General features: G+C 42.9%; 2 protein-coding genes across 4 annotated transcripts; both read right to left on the bottom strand.

Annotated features, from left to right (window-relative positions):
- Window positions 1-1,222: 1,222 nt before the first annotated feature.
- Window positions 1,223-1,636, bottom strand: LOC129729031 (uncharacterized protein K02A2.6-like). Its single transcript, XM_055687508.1, has one exon. The coding sequence runs from the start codon at window positions 1,634-1,636 to the stop codon at window positions 1,223-1,225; it is 414 nt and encodes a 137-aa protein (XP_055543483.1).
- A 3,787-nt stretch (window positions 1,637-5,423) lies between these two features.
- Window positions 5,424-18,631, bottom strand: LOC129727938 (protein pecanex). Of its 3 annotated transcripts, none has more exons than XM_055686231.1 (12): window positions 17,934-18,631; window positions 15,655-15,824; window positions 13,252-15,497; window positions 10,933-13,188; window positions 10,707-10,867; window positions 10,485-10,641; window positions 10,148-10,390; window positions 9,935-10,087; window positions 9,682-9,875; window positions 9,069-9,623; window positions 7,498-9,012; window positions 5,424-7,034 (listed from the first exon to the last, which is right to left on the bottom strand). In XM_055686231.1, the coding sequence occupies exons 1-12, from the start codon at window positions 18,084-18,086 to the stop codon at window positions 6,543-6,545; spliced, it is 8,295 nt and encodes a 2,764-aa protein (XP_055542206.1). In that variant the 5' UTR covers window positions 18,087-18,631; the 3' UTR covers window positions 5,424-6,542. The 3 variants fall into 3 exon arrangements, with proteins under 3 accessions (XP_055542206.1, XP_055542205.1, XP_055542204.1); XM_055686230.1 differs by having other exon boundaries at window positions 9,935-10,390; window positions 17,934-18,317; window positions 18,387-18,631; XM_055686229.1 differs by having other exon boundaries at window positions 9,935-10,390.
- Between the last annotated feature and the right edge of the window lie 2,348 nt (window positions 18,632-20,979).

The raw sequence follows: 20,979 nt of genomic DNA, 5'->3' as shown, positions 1-20,979 counted from the left end.
TGAATGGGGTTATTTTAAGTTGGTCCGACAAGGTTAAATACTTGGGACTAATTTATGATAAAAAACTTATTTTCAAAGAGCACATTGAGAGTATACAATCCAAGTGCATCAAATATACGAGATGTTTATATCCTCTCATTAACAGGAATTCTAAACTTTGTTTAAAGAACAAACTTTTGATTTACAAACAAATTTTTAGACCAGCAATGCTTTATGCTGTACCGATCTGGTCAAGTTGCTGTTCAACAAGGAAGAAAACGCTCTAAAGGATTCAGAATAAAATTCTGGAAATGATTTTGAAGCGTCCTCTTTGGTTTGGTACACTCGAATTACATAGACTTACTGGTGTTGAACCATTAGAAGCTATGTCAAATAAAATTATTAACAATTTTCGACAAAAATCGTTGCAATCCTCAATTGCTACGATAAGCTCTCTTTATAGCCAATAAGTTAGCAATTAAGCTAGTTGTAAGTTTACTTCCCCTTTTCTGACAAGTAGGTTTAAATCCCTACGAATGATAAGTCCTAATTGCGAAAGCAAACAAATCCTAACAATTAGAATTACAAATTTCTAACAGTGTTGAGAAGTCACCATTTGTGATTGGACATACATACTCATTACTTACTAATATTTATCATAAATACTTAAGCTATTAACACAAATCCCCCCTTAAAAAAAAAAAAAAAATCTGGCATCAATAATTGCACATTTCAATGCTTCTAAAGCGGAATCAATATTCACTTCGTTTTGCAAATCAAGCTCATTATTGAAATTATTCTTAATATGAGTTTTGAATCTTTCCCAATTAGCCTTGTTAGAATTAAAAACAGAGCTCATAGGGTTTAAAACTGATCCATGTGATAAAGAAAAAGTTATTGGAAGATGGTCAGAATCAAAGTCAGCATGTGTGATCAAATCACTACAAACATGACTTTGGTCTGTTAGCACCAAATCAATTGTTGATGGGTTTCTTACAGAATGCTTGGTTGTTGATTGCTGGGAATGACTGGTGTTTGTGGCTCGCGCGTCTCCATAGGGCAAGCTGAACTGACTGGACTAGCAGAGACCGATGATAGTAGTGGTGATATAGATGAAATCGTCAATGCTGGAGACACAGGAGAAAACGTAGACGATGATGGTAAACCAGATGTGCTCGGTAAGTTCCACGCGCTTAGCAAACTTCCTAAGGCAGCGGATTGGATGACAAACCCGATGTTTCTTTTAATGGTCCTTCAGCACTCGGTAAACGTCCGCACTAAATGAGCTTGGAGCCCATGACCACGAGTTCCGGTTGTAAACCTTCACATACACTGGGTCTTTCTTGTTGAATCTTCGGGGTTTCTGCTGGTTTTCTTGTTCTGCATGCTGACGATCTGCTGGTGGCCGTAACATTTCGAGGTTGGATCGGATTCGACGTCCAAACAATGCTTCTGACGGTGATACTCCACCCGAGACTGCCGGATTTGAAGTACTTCGGTACTTCAACAGAAACAGGTCCAATGCTTTCTGGATCGGACCTTCCCCTTCTCGAATCTTCTTGATACCTCTTTTGAAGGTATCGACAAACCGTTCCGCCTGCCCGTTCGACTGCGGGTGGAACGGTGCCGTGGTGGTGTGTTCAATGATGAACGGCATTGCAAAATTGTCCGAACTTGGCACTGGTGGTTATCCGAAGTAGTGTCTGGCCCGTTCACTACCATCATGTCGCTCCGCGCACGCGCAATTCGAGAACATACGAGGTAGACATGCTCAGCAGTCTCTTCCGCATCCACGCACTCAGGGCACATGAGAGATCCCGCATACCCGAGCCTTTGTAGATATTGCCTGAAGCAACCACCTGACAGGATCTGTGTCAGGTGGAAGTTAACTTTTCCATAGTGCCTCCCGACCCATCCGGATACCACCGGAATAAGTCGGTGCGTTTTGAATTTGTGCAGTTAGAAGCGGAGAGGTGCGCCTTGAGGCTCAAACGTCTTAAAGAGGTCTTACCTGGTGATCTGGTCGGTCATCTGAGTATTTTGCAACACTTTGAAAGAGGGCCTTTGTTGAGTATGTGTGGAGACTGGATGAAACCTTTGGACAACTACGACATTCCCTACAAGGTGCGTGAAACATCGCGCTCCGACTGGGAGTGCGGAGTTAATATGGTCCGTCAGGGGTCAACGATATTCTTCACGGACGGCTCGAAAATCGGTTCGAAAACTGGAGCGGGAATCTTCGGTCCTGGGGTACAGATATCAGTGGCAATGGGCAACTGGCCTACTGTACTCCAAACGGAGATTTACGCTATAATCGAATGTGTCAACGTTTGTCCGAAGAGAAACTACAAACATGCGAATATTTGCATTTTCTCTGATAGTCAAGCGGCACTGAAGGCTCTTTGTGCTCACAAGTGTACGTCAAAAATAGTGTGGGAATGCGTTCTCTCACTGCGGAGGCTGTGTCGTATGAACTCTGGCAATTTGTACTGGGTTCCCGGGCACAGCGGCAGAGACGGCAATGAAAAAGCAGACGAACTGGCCAAACAGGACTCAAACTCGCAATTTGTTGGTCCGGAACCCTTTTGCGGTATCTCAAATTGCACTAAAAAAATGGAACTTCAATACTGGGAAGAGGAACGGGTGACAGCCAACTAGAGGCTGTCAGAGGGTGTCACCAGTCGTAAAAAGTAATTACGCCAAACGGGAAAATTACTAAAAAGCTCCTAGAGCTCAACAAGTGGGCTCTTTGTACTTACACAGGACTAATAACTGGACACTGCCCGAGTAAGTATCATTTAAAGAACATTGGTCGAGTTCAGGATGACACTTGTCGCTTCTGTAGTATGGAAAGCGAAACCTCGGAACATCTACTATGCAGCTGCGGTGCATTATACATGAGCAGAATCAAATTTCTTAGCAAGGGCTGCTTGCAACCGTGTGAGATTTGGCCTGCCAATCCTGGTAAAGTAGTTGGCTTTTTTAATCACATTCTACCTGACTGGGAGCGTGCCGAGGCAACCGGTCATTTACTCGATCAATAGTGGGTGTCTGGTTTTCTACATGGTACGTATAGTAATGGAGATATACTACAATAGTTCTAATTAATGGACGCAGTAGTCTAGTTCCACTACAAATAATATTATAATATTAAGTCGGTGCGTCCATCTACCTTTCGTCCATCTGCCATCTGATTATCGATATTGATCTTCTGGTGCCTCATATGCCCCTTGTGTCACGTTGGTCGAAGCATTCTACGTCCTCCCTAATGGCTATGCTGATAGGCATCATGCCTGACAGGACGCAGATTGCGTCGTATGATACTGTACGAAACGCACTCGCAACCCTCAGGCACATGAGCCTGTAGGCACTTTCCAGTTTACCACGATAACTGTTAGTACCTAGCACTTTGGACCACACTGGGCCCCCATACCTAAGTTTAGACAATAGTGCGGCAATAGCCTCTCAAATGTGTTATCGTTAACAATAACCCGCTTTGAGCTTTGAGGTGATGGTGCAGTCTCCGACTCTGGCCACCGCCTGTTGTTCTGATTTGCAGTTATTCACAACCGTGACCTCCGTCTGATGGTGCGCTAACTCCAGTTTTCTGGCGTGCATCCAGTCTTCGACCTTGCGTATACAGTGAGCAGCTGTCAAATCGACCTCCTCGATCGACCCACCGTAGACCTCTAGCGTTATGTTGTCTGCAAAGCAGACGATCACGGGGAACTTGAATTTTAAAACTCCCAGGATAGAACCTTGCGGAAATCCTGCGATAATTGGGACGCACTTCTGACCCTCCTCCGTGTTGTAAACAAGTACTCGGTTCTGAAAGTAATTCTCCAGAATCTCGTACAGCAACACCGGTACATGGATGTTCCTGAACGCAAGCGCTATGGAGTCCCAACTGGCGCTATTGAACGCATTCTCCACGTCGAGCGTGACGATTCCGCAACAGCGTGTGACCTTTCTCTTGCGCTGGAGTGCTACCTTCGCTGTCTTGGTGACAGATAGGATAGCATCCAGCGTAGACCTGCCCTCCCGGAAACCGAACTGGTTACTTGCCAGACCGTTTACACCCTCCGTGTACTTCACCAGTCTGTTCAGGATAATTCTCTCAAGCACCTTGCGCGCAGTGTCCAGCTGGCAGATAGGCCTGCATGCCAATGGATCCCCAAGCGTTTTCCCAGCCTTCGGCAGTAAGACCAGTCGCTGCCGCTTCCACCTGTCCGGAAAGAAGCATCTCTGCATAACTGCCCGAAACAGCCCGGGGCAGTTTTTATAGCCAGCCTGATCGCCCGGTTAGGGATTTAATCCAGTCCCAGTGCTTGCTCACCTTCAAGGAGTTGGCAATCACGATTAGTTCCGTGAAACTTGCGTCCTCCTCATACACGAATCGAATGTCAATCAGGTTGGACTACCATCCCTGGTCGTTGTGTGACATACTGGAACGTGGGATGTGAGATTCGACAGTTTCGACTTGGAGTTTTTCATCAAGGAAAGAGTTCCTTGATGATAAACTCCAGCATCGCTGGTGTTTGCTCTGCATGCGCCAACACGCCATTAGTCTTGGCCATTACGATCCCGTAGGCGTTACCCCACAGGTTAGAAATTGGCGCTCTCACATAGCCTTCCGAAACAAGATCTTTTGCTCTACTTTACGGCACCCTTCGCCGATCTAGCAGATCCGAATGCTGCATGGCGCTCTATCCCGCTCCGTCTTGCATAAAGGCACGCAAGGCAAAGGTCCGCTATCGCGTCAGTCTATCAGTATACCGGTGACTTTCCATTCCTAGGCTGGTGTGGCATAAGTTTGGTTGCGTTGCATGCCCGCAATAGCGCTGCAACTTAATAGTAGGCACTTGGACGAAACCGACTGCCCCCCTCTCATTTACTGCTTATTGCCTCCTCGAATACCTTGACATTGAAATGCGATGTCTTCCACCCGCGGACGGTTGGAGTGTTGGCTATACCCGTCGCTTGCCGTCTTACGTTGTGATTCTGTACCATTGTCTACCCGCAAGTTCTTTATCAGACGTGGGCTGGAGAGCGTCACGTGGATGTTCGATTTCGCACCATTTGCTAAATGCACTTTTAGTTCTAACGTTGGTCAGATCTAGGTTGAGCTTTACCAGCAAGATCTAATCCCTTGGTTTCTACAGCAACTTCTGTACTGAACAGCAAAAGGGTTGAAGTGCAGTTCAATGAATCGTAACTTGGTTGTCGAAAGGGGTAATTCCATGGCAATCTTCGAAAACCAAAGCGAACAAATCTTCGTTGCACTGACTCGGTTTTGCTTACTCCGTTCAGATAATGCGAATTTTACCCTGAAGCACAGTTCTAGGTTAGAACTTAAAGCGCATTATAAAGCTTTCGACCGATAGATATCGCGTTGGCACGGAACTCCCACCTACGGAGTATTTCGGATCAACAACTACCGTGTGTACAGTTTGTAAAACGATTCTCTTCATTTTATTGTATCGAAAGTAAAAGCTTAACATGAGCCTATTTCTCTGATTCAAATTTTTTTTCTTCTAATTAGTTCTCCATTAAATAAGAGCGAGAATCAAAGCATGCTTTGCTTTGTTTTAAATAACTGCTTTTTTCCTAACCGCTTTATTTATTAATTAATATATCTAACTACAAGAGTGATTTGTAATAGCTTGTTTTCTGTCGTTAAACCGCCTTAATAATATATTTGTGGTACTTTAAACTTCTGTTATCATTTCACTTCAACATATTTTTTCGTGAATAATTTAACGATCTCTTTTTGTTGTGTTCAGTTTTTTTGTTCAATAATAAATCTAGAATAGGTAAAGTTACTTATTTTTAGTTATCACATTTTCATCTTTTGCAGTAGATTTTATCGCTTCGCCCATTCCACGCCGGAACTTCGACACTCATTCGAATTGCACCCTTCGCCGCTCGCTCTTGGAAACAGAGTCTAGTAGTGAAACACGCTTGTTTCTGCGATAAAACTTTACACTTTGTTTAATTTAAAATCCATCCCCAGTCTACAAAATTATACATATTAGCTATACAGAAATAAAACTCCCCAATTTTCTCTATCAACGATCCGAACTGTGCTAAGCATCACTACTCCAAATATACAATGTGGCCTTCATTGGCTATTGGATGCTGATCCACTAATTTACTACCTACCATAAGACTTTGATTCGTTAAAGATCGTTCCCTTAGAATGCGCCGAACATTAGGCAGTTGTATAAGACCAAAAAAACATTACGTAAAAACATTGTGTCCTGTCGAACTTAAAAAACAAAACAATGTCTAACAGAATGATCTACCTCAGAATTAACGCGGTATTTGATCAATGTTAATAAAGTAGTAAGGCGACCCATAATGATAGTAAGGGATTGTGTTTGACTTTGTGTACCACGAAGGACTGTGAATTAATGAACTTGTTTTCGAAATTGGTCTAAATCAGGAAACGTAAAGCTATGGTGATTATAAATTACCAACTTTCACAGACACGTGACAGTGTTTAAAACATGAAACGATCAATTTTCGATTTTCATTTTGGCAATGCTAGCAGAGTCGAGCATCTAAACAATTGTTGGATCAGACGGTTTCGGATCGTCATCAGGACCGTCGTCACTGCACAAGCCTACCTTTGGTGTAGATTGTAAGTCATTGTGTGTCAATGTTTTATCTGTTTCAGGCGGTTTGTTCGGGCAAGTTTCACCCACCGAATCGCTTCCCGTTTCGGTTGATGGCTGTTTGTTTAAAGTTCCGAGGGTAGTAGCTGACTTCGTTGACGAATCGGTAGCTGGCAAACCAACCGTGTTGTATTCCTTGACACCTTTCTCCCCTACCGGTACACAATGGTCGCCAATCTTCACCAACAGTATAGTACGGTTCACGTTCGAACGAAAGTGATGATCTGGATGGTTCGGTTGCCAGTAATGGATAACGTTGCCAACCATTCCCTCCTGTGGCTGCCAGTCCTTCCAGGACGAGCGACCGCCGCAGCTTCGCAGCTGCTCGTTTGGCCAAATGACGTCTATGCGCCGACCCAAATCAAGGCAGTCGTAGATCTAGAAAATGATAGTTTTATTTTTTCTGTAAAGTTAGAAAGTTGTTTCCTTCTAATATTTATTATTCTTTTCTATTATATGTCTTTATGTGTCTGCAATAAAATAAAGCAAACTCATGGTACTTATGAATAAGCAATTAATAGTGAAGAATTGGAAAGGAAATTACGCAAAGTTTTAAGTAACAGATTTTCAACACCTATTACCAATAAATGTTTTACTACTAACATCATATAATCCTCATAAAATACACGATTAGAATGTGCATAATACTTGAAATTTCGCTCTAAAGTGACTCAGTTATTGAGGGCCAATTTGTTTTTAAAACGATGTATGAAATGTGAAATTTAAATTGGCATCCTTCAAGTTAGACGTAGTCCTACATCAATACAGTAGCATCACAAAGGAAAAATTGATAGATAACAAAGTTTAAAATAATGTACACTCAAATATGAGTACAACCCACCTGAGCAGCATCGACGATGATGACCTTTCTGTTCAACCCAATCGTCGGTGGTGCATTGATCCACTGTGATGGCACTTGTTCTTCTGGCTCGTTACCGCGAGCTTTCGCCTTCAATAAGCAATTCTTATCGATTCGCTCACTGCTGCTAGCTTCCGACGCCATCGCATCTATATCCATCGTGAATATTGCATATTGCTCGACAGGAGCGGCCAAAGTGAACATAACAGAGCTACCTCCGGCGACGCTGACGGCATTACTGTTCGGTACGTTTAAATTCATCGATGATGAATTGACGCTCCTTGGGTTGCCGGATGTTGATTCTACACTTCCCTGCTGTTTAAGACCGGAACTGGTACTGCCTGCAACTCCGGGGTTAACCGAACCAAGACCACTACCACTAGCGAGAGTTTCTTTGAAGGATTCCCTTTTACTAGCAGCTAAAGCTCGATCAATTCGGTCTTTGCTATTGCTGCTGAGATTACACCTTTTTGTTACACCGGCTCGATCTCGCAAAGTATCCCGCTCAGAGTCCCGTTCTCGGTTCAAGAAACCAGCCAGTAAAGTTGAACTGGTAGGCTTATTAATGCTAGCAAGGCTTCCTCGGTTAGCTGCTCCCGACAAAGACATATTCTGACTACCGTAGGACAACGTTCCAGCAGTGCCTGAAAGAGTATTGTTTGGTGTGGGATAAACCCCCTGCAGTTCTCCCATTTCGTTGTCTATTATTGCGCTTCCACTGCTACAACCCTCGCGACACCGTTGTCGAACTCGATTCCAACAGTTAATTATCAAATGCTGCAACTTCTCTAAGGTTATCTCTCCGCCGATAATCTTACAGAGCTGCGGATTCGTTTCCGCATAGGACGTTGTCAGCGGTGACACATAAATTGGATAACCGATTGGTTGATCGCAGGACGAATTGATAATGTTTCTAAGTGCTTGTTTTGCATTCTGTATGCTACCGCGCTCGGGGTTTCGGTTTCGGAGATAAATTAGCTCCTGTTGCTGTCCGGCCCACAGGCCTCGAACACACTCACGATTTAGCTTAATCACGCGAAAGCTAAGGAATCGCTTGCTCAGTCTTATAACTCGATACTCATCCGATCCATCGTCCATTACGTGGCGCAAGGCTAGTAGATTGGGCGTTCCTCTCAGTACTGCACTCCGCCATAGCGGATCAGCCTCGTGCGAAATGACCAGCTCTTTGGTGTGATAGTCGATCGCATTGAAAAGCGCTCCGTAGTCATCGTATTCGTCCGGGCAGAGAAAGTGGTCCTGGTGTAACTTTAGTGACATTCGTACTGCTGGCGCTACCACTCCATGCAGAAGTTCCATGTCAGCAAATACCCACTCGTCTCGGGTTGATGTTATACGAAAATCGCCCTTGAAGAGTGCATGCAATCCGTGAAGAAAAAACTCAACTCCACTCGATGAGCTGTGGCTTGCCGTGGCCAGTGTCCTGCGGGCTAGTAAAGCTAACGCCATGCACAGTGAGGTAACGAGAGAATCTCGACCCTAAAAGACAAGGTAAATAAGCTAATAGTTGTCAATTTACGCATAGCATTACATACCGAATTAAAAAACGGTTGGCTAGAGGTACCTGGAGTAGCACTACAGTTGGTAGCCGAACTAAAAGTGGCAGCCCCGTTGGAACCAGATTCCGTCTCTGTAGGTTGTTTGTTTCCGCTACTCGAACTTTGTTCTGCCTCTGGTTCTTTAGCTGCCGCTGCTGTATTCGTAGCCGCAACATCGCCTGCCTTCGTTGTACTATCATTCGGTGTAGAATTAGAAGCAGTTGCAACAGTGGGTCCACTAGCGCTATTAGTGTTGCCCGCCGCAGTCGAAGTTGTGGTCTTTCTCGGAGTATTTTTCTCGCTTAATGCAGCCTGCATTTGCTGGCGTTTCTTTTCGCAGCAAAACTGTATCCACTCTCCGTACACGTTCCAAAAGCTTGCGCGCGTTATTCCGGCCGATCGGAAGTCGTAGTCGTCGTCCAGGTTGTGATTGAACACTGGATCCAAGTCAACAAACTGTCGATCCAAAGTGTGCTCCAGTGCTTCCTCAATCGCTTGTGACTGCAACCAGTTGGAAAGTTTCGGCGAACGGATTGCGTAATAGATTATGCTCTGAAATTGGCAATGAAGACTTCGCTTATAATTCACCTTGTAAGCAGATAAATTTTACCTTCACATAGTACGATATTAGAACCTTCCTGAACTCAAACACCTGTAACGTAGCCGTTGCAGAGTTGTCCGATATTGAGTACCCCTCTAAGACGTATTTAGATGCCATTACCTGCCAGGCAAGCCAGCGGGTAGTAAACATGGCATTCGCACTCAACATTCTCGGCAAATGTCCCACCGTACAGCAGCAGCAACCTGAAGAAAAATAAGTTTAAGAACTTTTGACTTATTACGCTATACGAAAAAAAGCATACCGATATTTTCTTCAACTTCCTCCGAAATAGCCTCTACTTCGCGCTGCTGACAGTAGGTTCCTCTGAACTCTAGACCTCGCATCTGAAACGTGCAGAGACCATTACCGAGTTCAATTATGTGCACCAGACAGTTAAGGTAATCCGAAGCTAGAACTGTAGAAGACAAAACATGTAGGTAGACCTCATAAATTTCAGCTGAACAGTGAAACTTACCAAAACAATCCCCCTGACTAACATTACCCCAGCGTCCCATCAACAAGTCACCGCAAAGCGAATGCTGCAGTGACCGCGTTAGATGTTCGTAAAAAATGCTGTTAAGATTGTTATCGTCGGCGCCAAGATCGCGTTCCAACTGCGAACTCAGCCTGGTGTTCGAATGGTCGATTCGGCGGGTATTATAGTCGCGTTCCCAGAATTTGATTGGTCTAACGTATGAGGTGAGGAATATGGCACTTCCTACGATCGAGTGAAATCAACAAAAAAACAAAAATTTTGTGTATAACAATATTTGAGTTGAGATGCCGACGAAATAATTTAAAAGAAGACTTACCCAAAAACGGATTCAAAGGAGTTGACAAAAGTGCACTGATGGCAGTCTGCAGGAAAAGCATTGCGGAGTGTGGTACGCTAAATGGTTGTGCGAAAGCATGGAATGCCGAGCCCCAGGTGATCTGCCACGGTGCTATATAGGTGACAACAAATTGCAGCTGAAAACGAAAACGTTAGCATACGAACGGTCTCGCACGACTTTACCGAAAAAAAAATAACTTACCTTCAACAAAAATTCACTAATTTTTCGGTACAAAATCGACACGAAAAAGTAGTCGATCAGAAAGGTTTCACTAGAGAGTTTGTAGTCGATCCGGAAGAACAGTACGGTGAAAATCAGTATGATATATTGGCTACCCACATCCGAGTACGCATTGCGAACACCTATAAAAAGCAATTAGAGAAATTAATACACACCTGACAATTTAACAGTAACGTAAAATACTAACACTTCAAGCCACTAACAACGACGAACGTTGTCCCCAGTGTTAGTCCAAATTTTTGAGCGATCGCACCCGAGTCAGCCGTCAGCGCGCTCAGGAAGATCAACGGATAGAGTATGTTGCGCTCGAAGAAGCATAATCCTACGTACATGGTTTCGAACCACATAATTTTCGAAAGGTTTTGCACTTCAAACTGGCCAAACTCTTTTGGCTTAAGTATTGGCTTCGCAATGCACAGCCATGGCAGATGTTTCCTCAGCTGTGGTATTATGTAGTGAATCAGGAAACCGAGAATGCATGCGCCGGTATGGAGTACGTAGTTAATGTCTGGCTGTAGAACAGTGAAAACCGTACTGCAGTGCAAGCTAAAGATAACAAGCGATAACACGACACAAACTACAGCATCGTTTTTAAGCCGAACCGTAACCGTGGATTGTAGCTTCTTTGGCAAGGGATCGTCAAGCTCTTTAACAGATTCCCGATTAGCTTCCTCGTCTACATCTTTGTGGTGAATTTCGTCACTCGAACGTTGATGTTCTCCACTGTCTGTGGACGTTTTGTTCTCATCAGAATCGGTCGACATTTTCGAGTCCTCTTTGCTATTGTCGTCATAATCTGGATGAACGATGAGGCTCGATTTTATAACCGCCCAAATGTAAGTGAAATCGCTGGTGCACCGCGATAGGTGATAGGAAACGGTTATTAGAAACGCACAAAACATAGAAAACAGCACGTGCTGTGTTCCTGTTTCCGATAGTCCACCGTAGGCTGGACCGAACAGTAGAGTGCATGCCAGAATAGATCGTACAACCGACAGAAATGATGACAATAGGCTGCATGATGCATTGCTCCCAAAAATGTGCATATCGATCTGCTCCAAGAAATACATCGCGAATGTATTGATTTGCGGAAACAATCCCAAGCTAAACAGGAACGGAAACAATAGTATCACTACCGACAAGATACTTTGAATGTACTGGAGAAAATCAATGATCGATATTTGGAATCCGAAAAAAGCGGCCCTGGGGCCCACGGTGTCCGTTCCAGTTTGATAATCTCTCAGTATGTGGTGGGCAGTCAGCAGCAAAGAGGAGCACAGGCAAAAATAAATCGGCCTCGAGTAGGTAACAGTCTTGTTGAAGCCGTGGATCGGCGAGGCAGCATCCGGTTGAACGCTTTTCAGCAACGAGTACTGGCTACCGGCAATAACAAAACAAAAGATAAATGCATACAAATCTTCGTAAAACTTCAGATACAGCACCATTGCACCAAGCAGTGAAACAAGCATACAAAGCACGACTGCAAGACACACTTGGAGATAATTCGTATCCCGGTCGAACAGTGCCAACAGCTGCAAACGATTCATCGAAATGCTGACTTCCTTTAGGCACAGTAGGTTAATCGTTAGCTTATAGTAGCGCTTTGGCCGTATTTGTGGCTCGCCAAACATCGAACGTGGTACGACATCAATCGCACTTTGTGCACTGGACAGGCTATACTCGGTCGGTGCCATTGCCTTATCGATCCCGGATGAGTTGATCGAAGTACAGTTATTGTCTCCCGACGTATGAGCCAAACTACCTCCGATTGCGCCTCCACGATGGCTCATCGCAATACGCTCCTTGATGGCATCCTCGATAGTTGACCGCTCGATCAACTGTACCCATCGCTCCGGTTCATCTACAAATAAATTCAAAGGCACCTCTGTTTGATCATGAAACGTAGAGCTGGATCCGCCTACGCTCCGACTGCTTGACGTTGTGGGATTATCCATAGAATCTAGACAATAGCTGTAATTGTTATTATCATCATCTCGAAATATACTGCCATTCGGTCCACTTGGACCAGCAGATCCCATGGTGTTCGGCTCCATAGAAACAACCGGATGTTTGCTTCGGGACATCCGCAGTCGACACTGAATCTGTCGATAATTTCGATCCGATCCAAACGCATTAGGCCTCCGGAAGGAGGTAAAACTGGACGTGTGCTGCTCCGAAAGAGAACTGTTACCGGGCAGATAAATCGAAGGTATGGGTACCTCCGGATGGTAGTTCAGGAACGTAATTAACGGAGCAGCGGTTGCATTCTCCGGAATCCGCTCCGCCGACAGTCGCTGCGAAAGCGTCCGATTGTAGATCTTACTGCTGGTGCTCGGATAGTTTTCTTCTGCGCTGAGCCTACGACTGGGGAACCTGCTAGAGTTGGTGGTCTTGGGAATCGCGCCCAGATTTCGACTGATAGTAACCGCTGCCTCGGATGGAACTGAAAACATTGAAATTTGAATGAAATAAATGATAATACAAAGAGAACAAAACAAACACTTACCAGTAGCGGATTTTTCTCTGTCAAATTCCTTTTTACTGTTTTCTTTTTTCGGTTGTGAATCTGGCTCGTTCGAGTGGTCTTCGTTCAGAGCTGCGTCATAGCTAGTGTACTCCAACCATTTCTCAGGGGACTGTTTGCTTTGTCCGCTGACTATATTGCCACCTGTTGCGTCGTTTGATACGCCGGAGCTGGATTTCTTCATGATTCCTTCGCTCATACCTAGTTGGTTCGAACGCTCTTTCGTGATCAGCAAATCTTTCGAACTGGCACTAGCTTGCTCCCAGTCACTCGAGGATGGGCCACCGTTTTCCTCAAAACCCTGCTGCTTGACGGGTGAGTCTTCAATGGTAAGTGTAGCAGGTTTCTTGATTTTATCACTTGATTTCGAAAATTTTAGCGAAGCAATGCCAGCTTCTACGGTACTGGATGCAATACAAGGATTTTTCGCTTCAACGATAACTAAGGGAGGTCGATTGCGTGGCTCTAGCAGCGGAGATCTGGATCCCGCATTGTTCTCGGTATCGGAGTCCGTCGATTGCATGGCTGGTTGATCGAGATCGGACCCGGTGTCCTGTTCGTCGACGTCGCCCTGTTCTGTTTCTGTGCCCACCTGTGATGTCTGTGATATTTGCTGCGATGGAGGATTCGACTGTTGAGAGTGTTGCAGCGAGGCTTGCCTGCTAATGGCACCGGAACGAGGTCCAGAATACTGATGATGGTGATGGTGATGTCGATGAATATATGTGTGAATGGTGTGAACACCTTCCTCTTCGCTAGCAGCTCCTTGAAGCCGATCGATAGTTTCTTCATCGTCGTCTTCTTCCTCGTCGTCATCATCATCCTCCTCCTCATCTTCTTCGTCTTCGTTGTCATCGTCATCTTCACACCCATTATCGGAATCGGAACTCAGTTGAAACGTTTCTACCTTGTCCGCTAGATTCTTAACTGGTGTACTTTCGTCGGCTTGTTCAGCTATAGGGTAAACTGGTTCCACATTGGACGAATTGGCATTCGCCGATGATAGCACCATAAGGCCAATAGAATTTTCTCCGTTAACTTTCGGAAACAAATTGAGATGGGGATTTCGAGAGAGACATTTACTAGGTGGCGGAATGACCGTATGCTGTGGGTTTCGAAGCGTCTGCCCTCCTATTACTTCAACGCTATTCGGATGGGTGGGTGCTAAATTCGAGATCGAAGACGGGCTACACGTCTCCAGTGCAGCACTTTTAATCCGTCGCACTGACGTTAAGGATCTTGGTAAAGGACGAACACCTGCTGCAGCACTGGCATTGACGTTGGAATGACGACGATTTTTACCAGTGGCCGCTCCAAAGGAATTTCCTGCCATGGTCGGCAGTTGTAGGGCAGACATTGTGCTATTCGAATCACGACGCATGGGAGTTGACTGTTGCAGCAGGTAGATTTTACTCGTTGTTTCACCAGGAATATTCTCAACCGCCAGTTGGACTGCAGATTTTGTATAATTATGATCCATGTAGAGATCTGGGTCAAGATTCTGCAGTGCCAATAGGTGGTGGTGGTGATGGTGATGATGAAACAGTGACGTGTTTGATTTGTTGTTCTGATCTTCCGAGCTGAGATGCCTTTGAAGCTGAGCTCCTCCTGATGCTTCCCCGTCGGCGTCAATACCCATACCTATTTTTTCCGAATCCAGCGAAATTTGTCGCTGCAACTGACTGTTCATGAAACGCTCTTTTCGCTTAGACTTGTATTGATGCCTTCGCAAAGTAGCACTCTTTTTCCCACCATCTTTCGACGTTTCTCCTCCAACAGCGCCCTCGTCAGCATCTACTGCATCTTTATCACGGCTCACTTCGGGCCGAGAATCTTCTCCCATTTCGCTTGATTTCGTTTGATTTGGCGTACTGAGGGATCTTTTGTGCGTTGCCGTGCTGCAGATTTCCGCAGATTGTGTTTGAACCGAAGAACTATGTGCATTTGATTTAGAAAAAATGGCTCCACCTGTAGCGCGGTTACTGCCGGTTGCCATTCCACCCCCATTGCTGTCGCTGGATTCGGAACTATTTTTTCTGTGCACGTCTACTTTTAGATCAATGGTACTGGCCACCTGCTCTTGATAGTCAATGGACATAGCACTGTTGGCGCAGCTAATCTCATCGCTGTGACGCTCGACGGAAGTACGCGAGGACATATCAACCGGAGGTGTTTCCACTACCTCAGCGGTACGAAGGATCTGCATCTCGATACCGGTATCGTTTTCTCTGCGTATGATGATGAACAGTATGAAAAAAAACAGAAAAATATACTGCCGTTCCAAGCATAATTGTCCCATGTTCTACACAAACCTTATGCCCAGTGTGACAATTATGCTTGGGACGGCAGTATAGTTGAACTGAAATAATTTCGGTCGAAACTTACCCGGACGTTTCTCGTGTACTTTTCACAGGCTTTTTCAGGTCCGTTTCAGACATGGTCCTCGCCTTATCGTACATCCGGTGGAGGGCCATATTGAGGAATTTGAAGAAGCCGATGATGATTGCGATCAGTACACAGTAGAGACTCCATACTATTGCCGCGGTGGGAAAGTACTGCGAACAGAAATGAAGAATTTTTTTATCGATTTAATTTAAAGTGATACAGATGATAAGAATAGACAAATGGGTAGGTTAAACAATTTTAAAATTTAACTTCGTCACTCGACGACTTTTTTGTTAGAGTTTGTACCAAAAAGTGAATGTGATGAGGTATGTAGACAATATTGGTTCAAAACTCAATTGACTCAAACAGCTCCTAAATACTATCGCTAGCTCAAAAGTCTAAAAAACTGTGAAATTGAATATAATCTATTTTTATTACTATTTTCCTGATGATTTGACAATATCTGGAAGCTTTTTGTGCTCATTTAATGGGCGACAAATAAGTTTCTCAGCTGTTTAATTAATTTTTTATCATAATTTCCCAACGGAATTACCCATTTTCCGAAATCTGCGAAACCAGTCGATTTTTTATACGAAATACTTAACTTGTAAGACCCAAACTAGCGGCCGCTCAATAAGTATGACCGCATGTCAATTTTTCTCTCAGTAAAAATAGTGAATTTGGCGAATATTGATTATTGAAGAATGCGTGAGAAAGCAATAAGTCATGCCGACATGAGAATTTGGCATGCCAATTTTCCGAGAAAGGTTTAACGAACTGCAACTTTTCCAAAAGATAATATTTTTTTCTGGAAGCTTGGTTAGTAATTAACCGAATGCCGTTACACTTTATAGAATAAACGGTTGATTGTAAGAGATAAAATACTAGTATTTTAAGCAAAGCGTACCAATTTATAATATAATCTATATACTACCCAAAAAATCAAAATTGTTTCATTAACGAAAGTTAAAATAAATTGATTCAATGCAGAAAATAGTGAAAATGATATAGTTAGACATTTGATTATCTTACACGTATAATTTCAGTTTTTTTGGTGATGGCACTTCATGGAATACAAACATGAAATTTGGATATATTTCATTTCAGAAAGAATGATGTTACCGCTATATCGCCACACATGTTCATGTAGTGCTTTATTAACACCGTTTTGGCAAAACATGTAGCTGGTTCAGTACTAAACCCCACATGTGCGTAACGCCTTTATTCTGCAAGAAAATCAAACAGGAGAACAAACAAAACAAAACCAAAGAAGAAAACAAACAATCTTGAACGTTTTTTATGACTTCTTCCTCTGATTAATTACGCCCGGCACAATAATCAAACATTGAACGATCATTGCAAGAAGAAATCGCATTCTCGCCTTGTTTAGTTAGTATATCATATAAACCTATTATAAAACCACTGAAGCCAAAGCGTTTTGTGCCTGATGTATTTCCGTTTCCTATTCACTTTTGCAGGTTTATTTTAACAGGTGGAAAACAAAATCTTGTTTGTTCGACTTTTGTGTGGGAAACAGAACAGAAATAGCTACGCTGCCCACGTGTTGATAGTGCTCTAATAGTACTAAACCAGTTCCCTGTAGTACTTCAAGTTCAGTTTTAACATCTCATTAGTGTTTCAAAGCGACTGATACGACAGTATTTCCAGTTTCAAACTCGGGAAACTGCAATTTATTAGACGAAAATCAATTTTATAGGTCGCTTAAAGTCCCTAAGTCAACCTATGCAAATAAATCAACTGATCAAAAATTGCTGTCACACATATCTGACTACACCGTGTAGATAGGTGTCTTGGACACGAAGACGAAAGTATATACAAATAAATTACCGCACAGCTGATGAAACAAATGTTCACAAACAACCTCCACTCAAGAAACGCAGCCGCTCACAATCACAACATGCTAACACGGAAATACTCTCGCAATTGCGCCACTTACTTTGCTCAATTCACAATGAAGAAAAAAATAATAATAATGAGCTGAACAGTAAATAAAGACCAGTTTTTGCATCAGCGAGCAATTTCCAAGTTAAAACCGGACGAGAACCGGAGCCGAATCAAAAAAGTGAAAATTAACAATAAAGTAACGGAACCTAGCGCGGCAGCAGCATCATCACACGCACATTTCTTTTGCGCGACATGTTTAACCTTTTCTCTTGCCGATTGACTACCGTGTCTGGTGACTAACAGTGGGAATGACGCACTGCTACATACCAAGTTGCAACGGGGCGGTGATCAAAACGCGAGACAAATCCACTTACCATGTAAATGATGAACGGCAGGAACAGCAAAAACAGCCAGATGTACAGGTGGACCGCGTTGCAGAATACATTCTGATGGACGTCGTAAAACCAACCCCCGGTCAAACTGGCCAGCACTCCTTGCCGTAAGATTTCCAAGGTTTGCGATCCCATGGCCGAAGGCTCATTTCATATTTTCCTCTCACGCTGCTTTCTACGCTGGTCACCTTTTGCTGCCAACGCAATGCAATTTTCTCAAAACACTGGCCTTCAGTCACCAGTGCAAAGAAGGCGACCTTTCACCACCCAAAGTTCGTTTCTCGGAATGCCCATAAATGCTTTGGTTTTCGTGCAAAATTTTCATTAAACCATAGAAAAAGCATAAAATGTTCAACCTGCGGCAGTCTAAGAACGAAGGAAATATCTTCAGACCATTTTTCTCAGCTGCCTTTACTTCTTCGATGGGGCCTTTACCTAGCGCTACTTATAATAGTGCAGAGTGCTGCAAAAGCGAAAACTTTCCTCCTGATAGTTGCAACTTTGTAAGCCCAATTTCACGAGAATTTGCACGTTTTTCGTCACTTGCCAAACCGAAATCGGTTCTAGCGGCTACAACCTAGCAAATGCACCCGTAATTTCGCTTTGCGAAACAATTTTCTTCGTACAAATCACACACAATATTTTATTCCTACAAAACGACACTACTTTCATCCTCGATAATTTCAAGATTTTCTTCCCTTTTCGCTGTATGACAGATGTTTTGACAGCTATAAACGCACTTTATTGCGTTTTTTACATTGCCGGATGAAAGCTTTGAAACATGTAAAACAAAAAGTAATGTTGATACACCCGATGCAACTGCGCGTTTGAGGAAAGTTTGTTAAAATAAGTTAGCTCCAGGCTGTAATTGGGTTGTTGAGCTATTCACGGATTTTCATGTATCAGCTAGAAGAGTGTAATTTTCTGAGCAAAACGTAATTTTTATAAAATTTTACATTATTCTTCTTCGATTTTTATATGAAGAATACAAATTACTCTAAATCTCTACAATGACATTTCGTAGATGGCCGAACTGTCATTATAGCGATTTCGAGCAGATTTTGAGCAGTTTTAGTTCGTGACTTAAAAATTGAAGGATAACGATAAACATTTTTGAAAATCATGTTTTGTTTAAAAAATGCAGCTCTTTCAGATGATATAAAAACTTATATAGCTAAACAACCCAAATAATGACTTTGACAGCACGAATGTGTGCAAAAAAAGGATTTCAACAACAAATGATTGAAAGTTGTTCTGACACCATTTTGCTTTGATTGCGGGAAAACATATAAATAATAATTTTAATAATATAATTTATACATTAAGTCCAAGTAACCACTAAGCGCCAAACCATTGCCCTATGAAAAATACTATATTTGATTACAAGATTCTGAGTGAGTGCTTATTCTGACGTAGATGCTTGTATATGTCTTACATAATGTTAAAAAGGCGAAATAGCGAGCCAATAAAGAGCTGCAGGTGGCAACCCTTGGTATGCATCATAATTGCCTATTTGGAGCACTCTCGAGATGCCACTTCTTCAATATTTGCGTTGAGGAGCATGCTTGGTTTCGCTCTTTTTTTGAATGCTCATTAAGCTGTATTTTGTTAAGGAGGCAGAATTCGAACGAGTCTAATACCCCGTTCACACTACACCGCATATCAGGCGATTCGTGCTATCGGGGCCATATCACCATCCATATTACCTGATATCCCATACAATCGAGCTGTCAACGGATATCACTTCGGCTACATGCTATCGCGGATATCATGTTCGAAAACCAATAATAACCTCAATTCAAGCAGTTGGCAACACGGCCAAAAGACTTTTGACGCAACCCTACAAATTTCGAACTTCGCGTTGCATGCGAGAAAAAAAGAAGGAAATATTTTTGTTTTTTTTTTCATCCCGCACATGTTAACAATTGCATAGTTTGTGTTGGTGCGAGCCAACTCACTGACATCTCTATCCTAATCCCATTGCTCTTGTTGTCTTGTTTTAGCTTTGACCTGTTTTTGTTTTCTTCTCTTTTCAATTACCAAAGCAAATGTCAAATCATATCAGCTCACTCAAATGTGAACGCTCGAGGTGATATCCGATATCATCTGGCGATATCAGGTGATATCCGGCGTAGTCTGAACAAGGCATTATATGAAGCATTTGTAGAGATACTCCATGTCTACAATTTGTCCGAAAATTGTATTAATGAAAATGCCATAGGTACAGCGTAAAAGTCAAGCCAAGTTTGTAAGACCGGAAGAACTGCTCTTTTGGTACCTACGAAAATAAAACAACTCTGGTTATGGAACTATAGCAATTTCAACATTACAATGTTTAGGCAAATTGTGGGGACAGAATGCCTCTACAAGTACTTCATATATGACTTGTTCGAAATCTGCCTTTTTGACAAAATATAGCCTAATGAGCATTTAAAGAGCAGAAGAGCGAAACCAAGCATGTTGAGGAGAAAAAAACACGAAAAACATTAATTAATTTGGTGTCCAAAATAAAAGCAAATAAAAGTCTTCATATGTAATTAATATGGTTTATTTCATGCATTCGTTCGTTGTTGTTTCGGCCGCTGCTGAAGTACGTAAATGAGCAGAAAATACCCATATTTTAAGATTAACCGCTCATTTTAAGCCTGTTTGTGGCACTTTGACACGAAACATTTGAACGCTTTTTCCAAGTGCATTCAAGCACTACATCTTAGCGTTCACGGTAGCACTATGAGCGCATATTTTGCTCTCAGAAATGCTAGTTAACCAACATAGTGATAAACATTAGTAATGTTCATATGAAGTTAGTATTAGGCTTACTAAGGCTGAATTAGTGCCAATAAAATGCTACCTCCTAATGCTTACGGTTACTTGGGAGGTATTGTGAACTATTGAGACGAAAAAAGTTCTTATCACGCCCAGGCATGCCAATGGTACACTGTTTTCTTTCTGACTGCTAAGGGTTTTCTACATTAATTTCTTTAGCACATTATTGCCCACGTTTTTTACCCCTTTTTATAATCACGAA

The sequence above is a fragment of the Wyeomyia smithii genome, chromosome 3 (genome assembly GCF_029784165.1).
Source record: "Wyeomyia smithii strain HCP4-BCI-WySm-NY-G18 chromosome 3, ASM2978416v1, whole genome shotgun sequence".
NCBI classification, from domain to species: domain Eukaryota; kingdom Metazoa; phylum Arthropoda; class Insecta; order Diptera; family Culicidae; genus Wyeomyia; species Wyeomyia smithii.
The sequence above is the reverse complement of the archived record's forward strand: the minus strand, read 5'-3'. Positions and strand labels throughout refer to the sequence as shown.

Coding starts and splice junctions, on each gene's coding strand:
- LOC129729031 (XM_055687508.1), bottom strand. CDS start 1,636: ATGCCGTTCATCATTGAACACACCACCACGGCACCGTTCCACCCGCAG.
- LOC129727938 (XM_055686229.1), bottom strand. CDS start 18,086: ATGGGATCGCAAACCTTGGAAATCTTACGGCAAGGAGTGCTGGCCAGT. Junction 15,498..15,654: donor AGTACACGAGAAACGTCCGG/GTAAGTTTCGAC, acceptor CATCATACGCAG/AGAAAACGATACCGGTATCG. Junction 9,624..9,681: donor TAATATCGTACTATGTGAAG/GTAAAATTTATC, acceptor TGCCAATTTCAG/AGCATAATCTATTACGCAAT.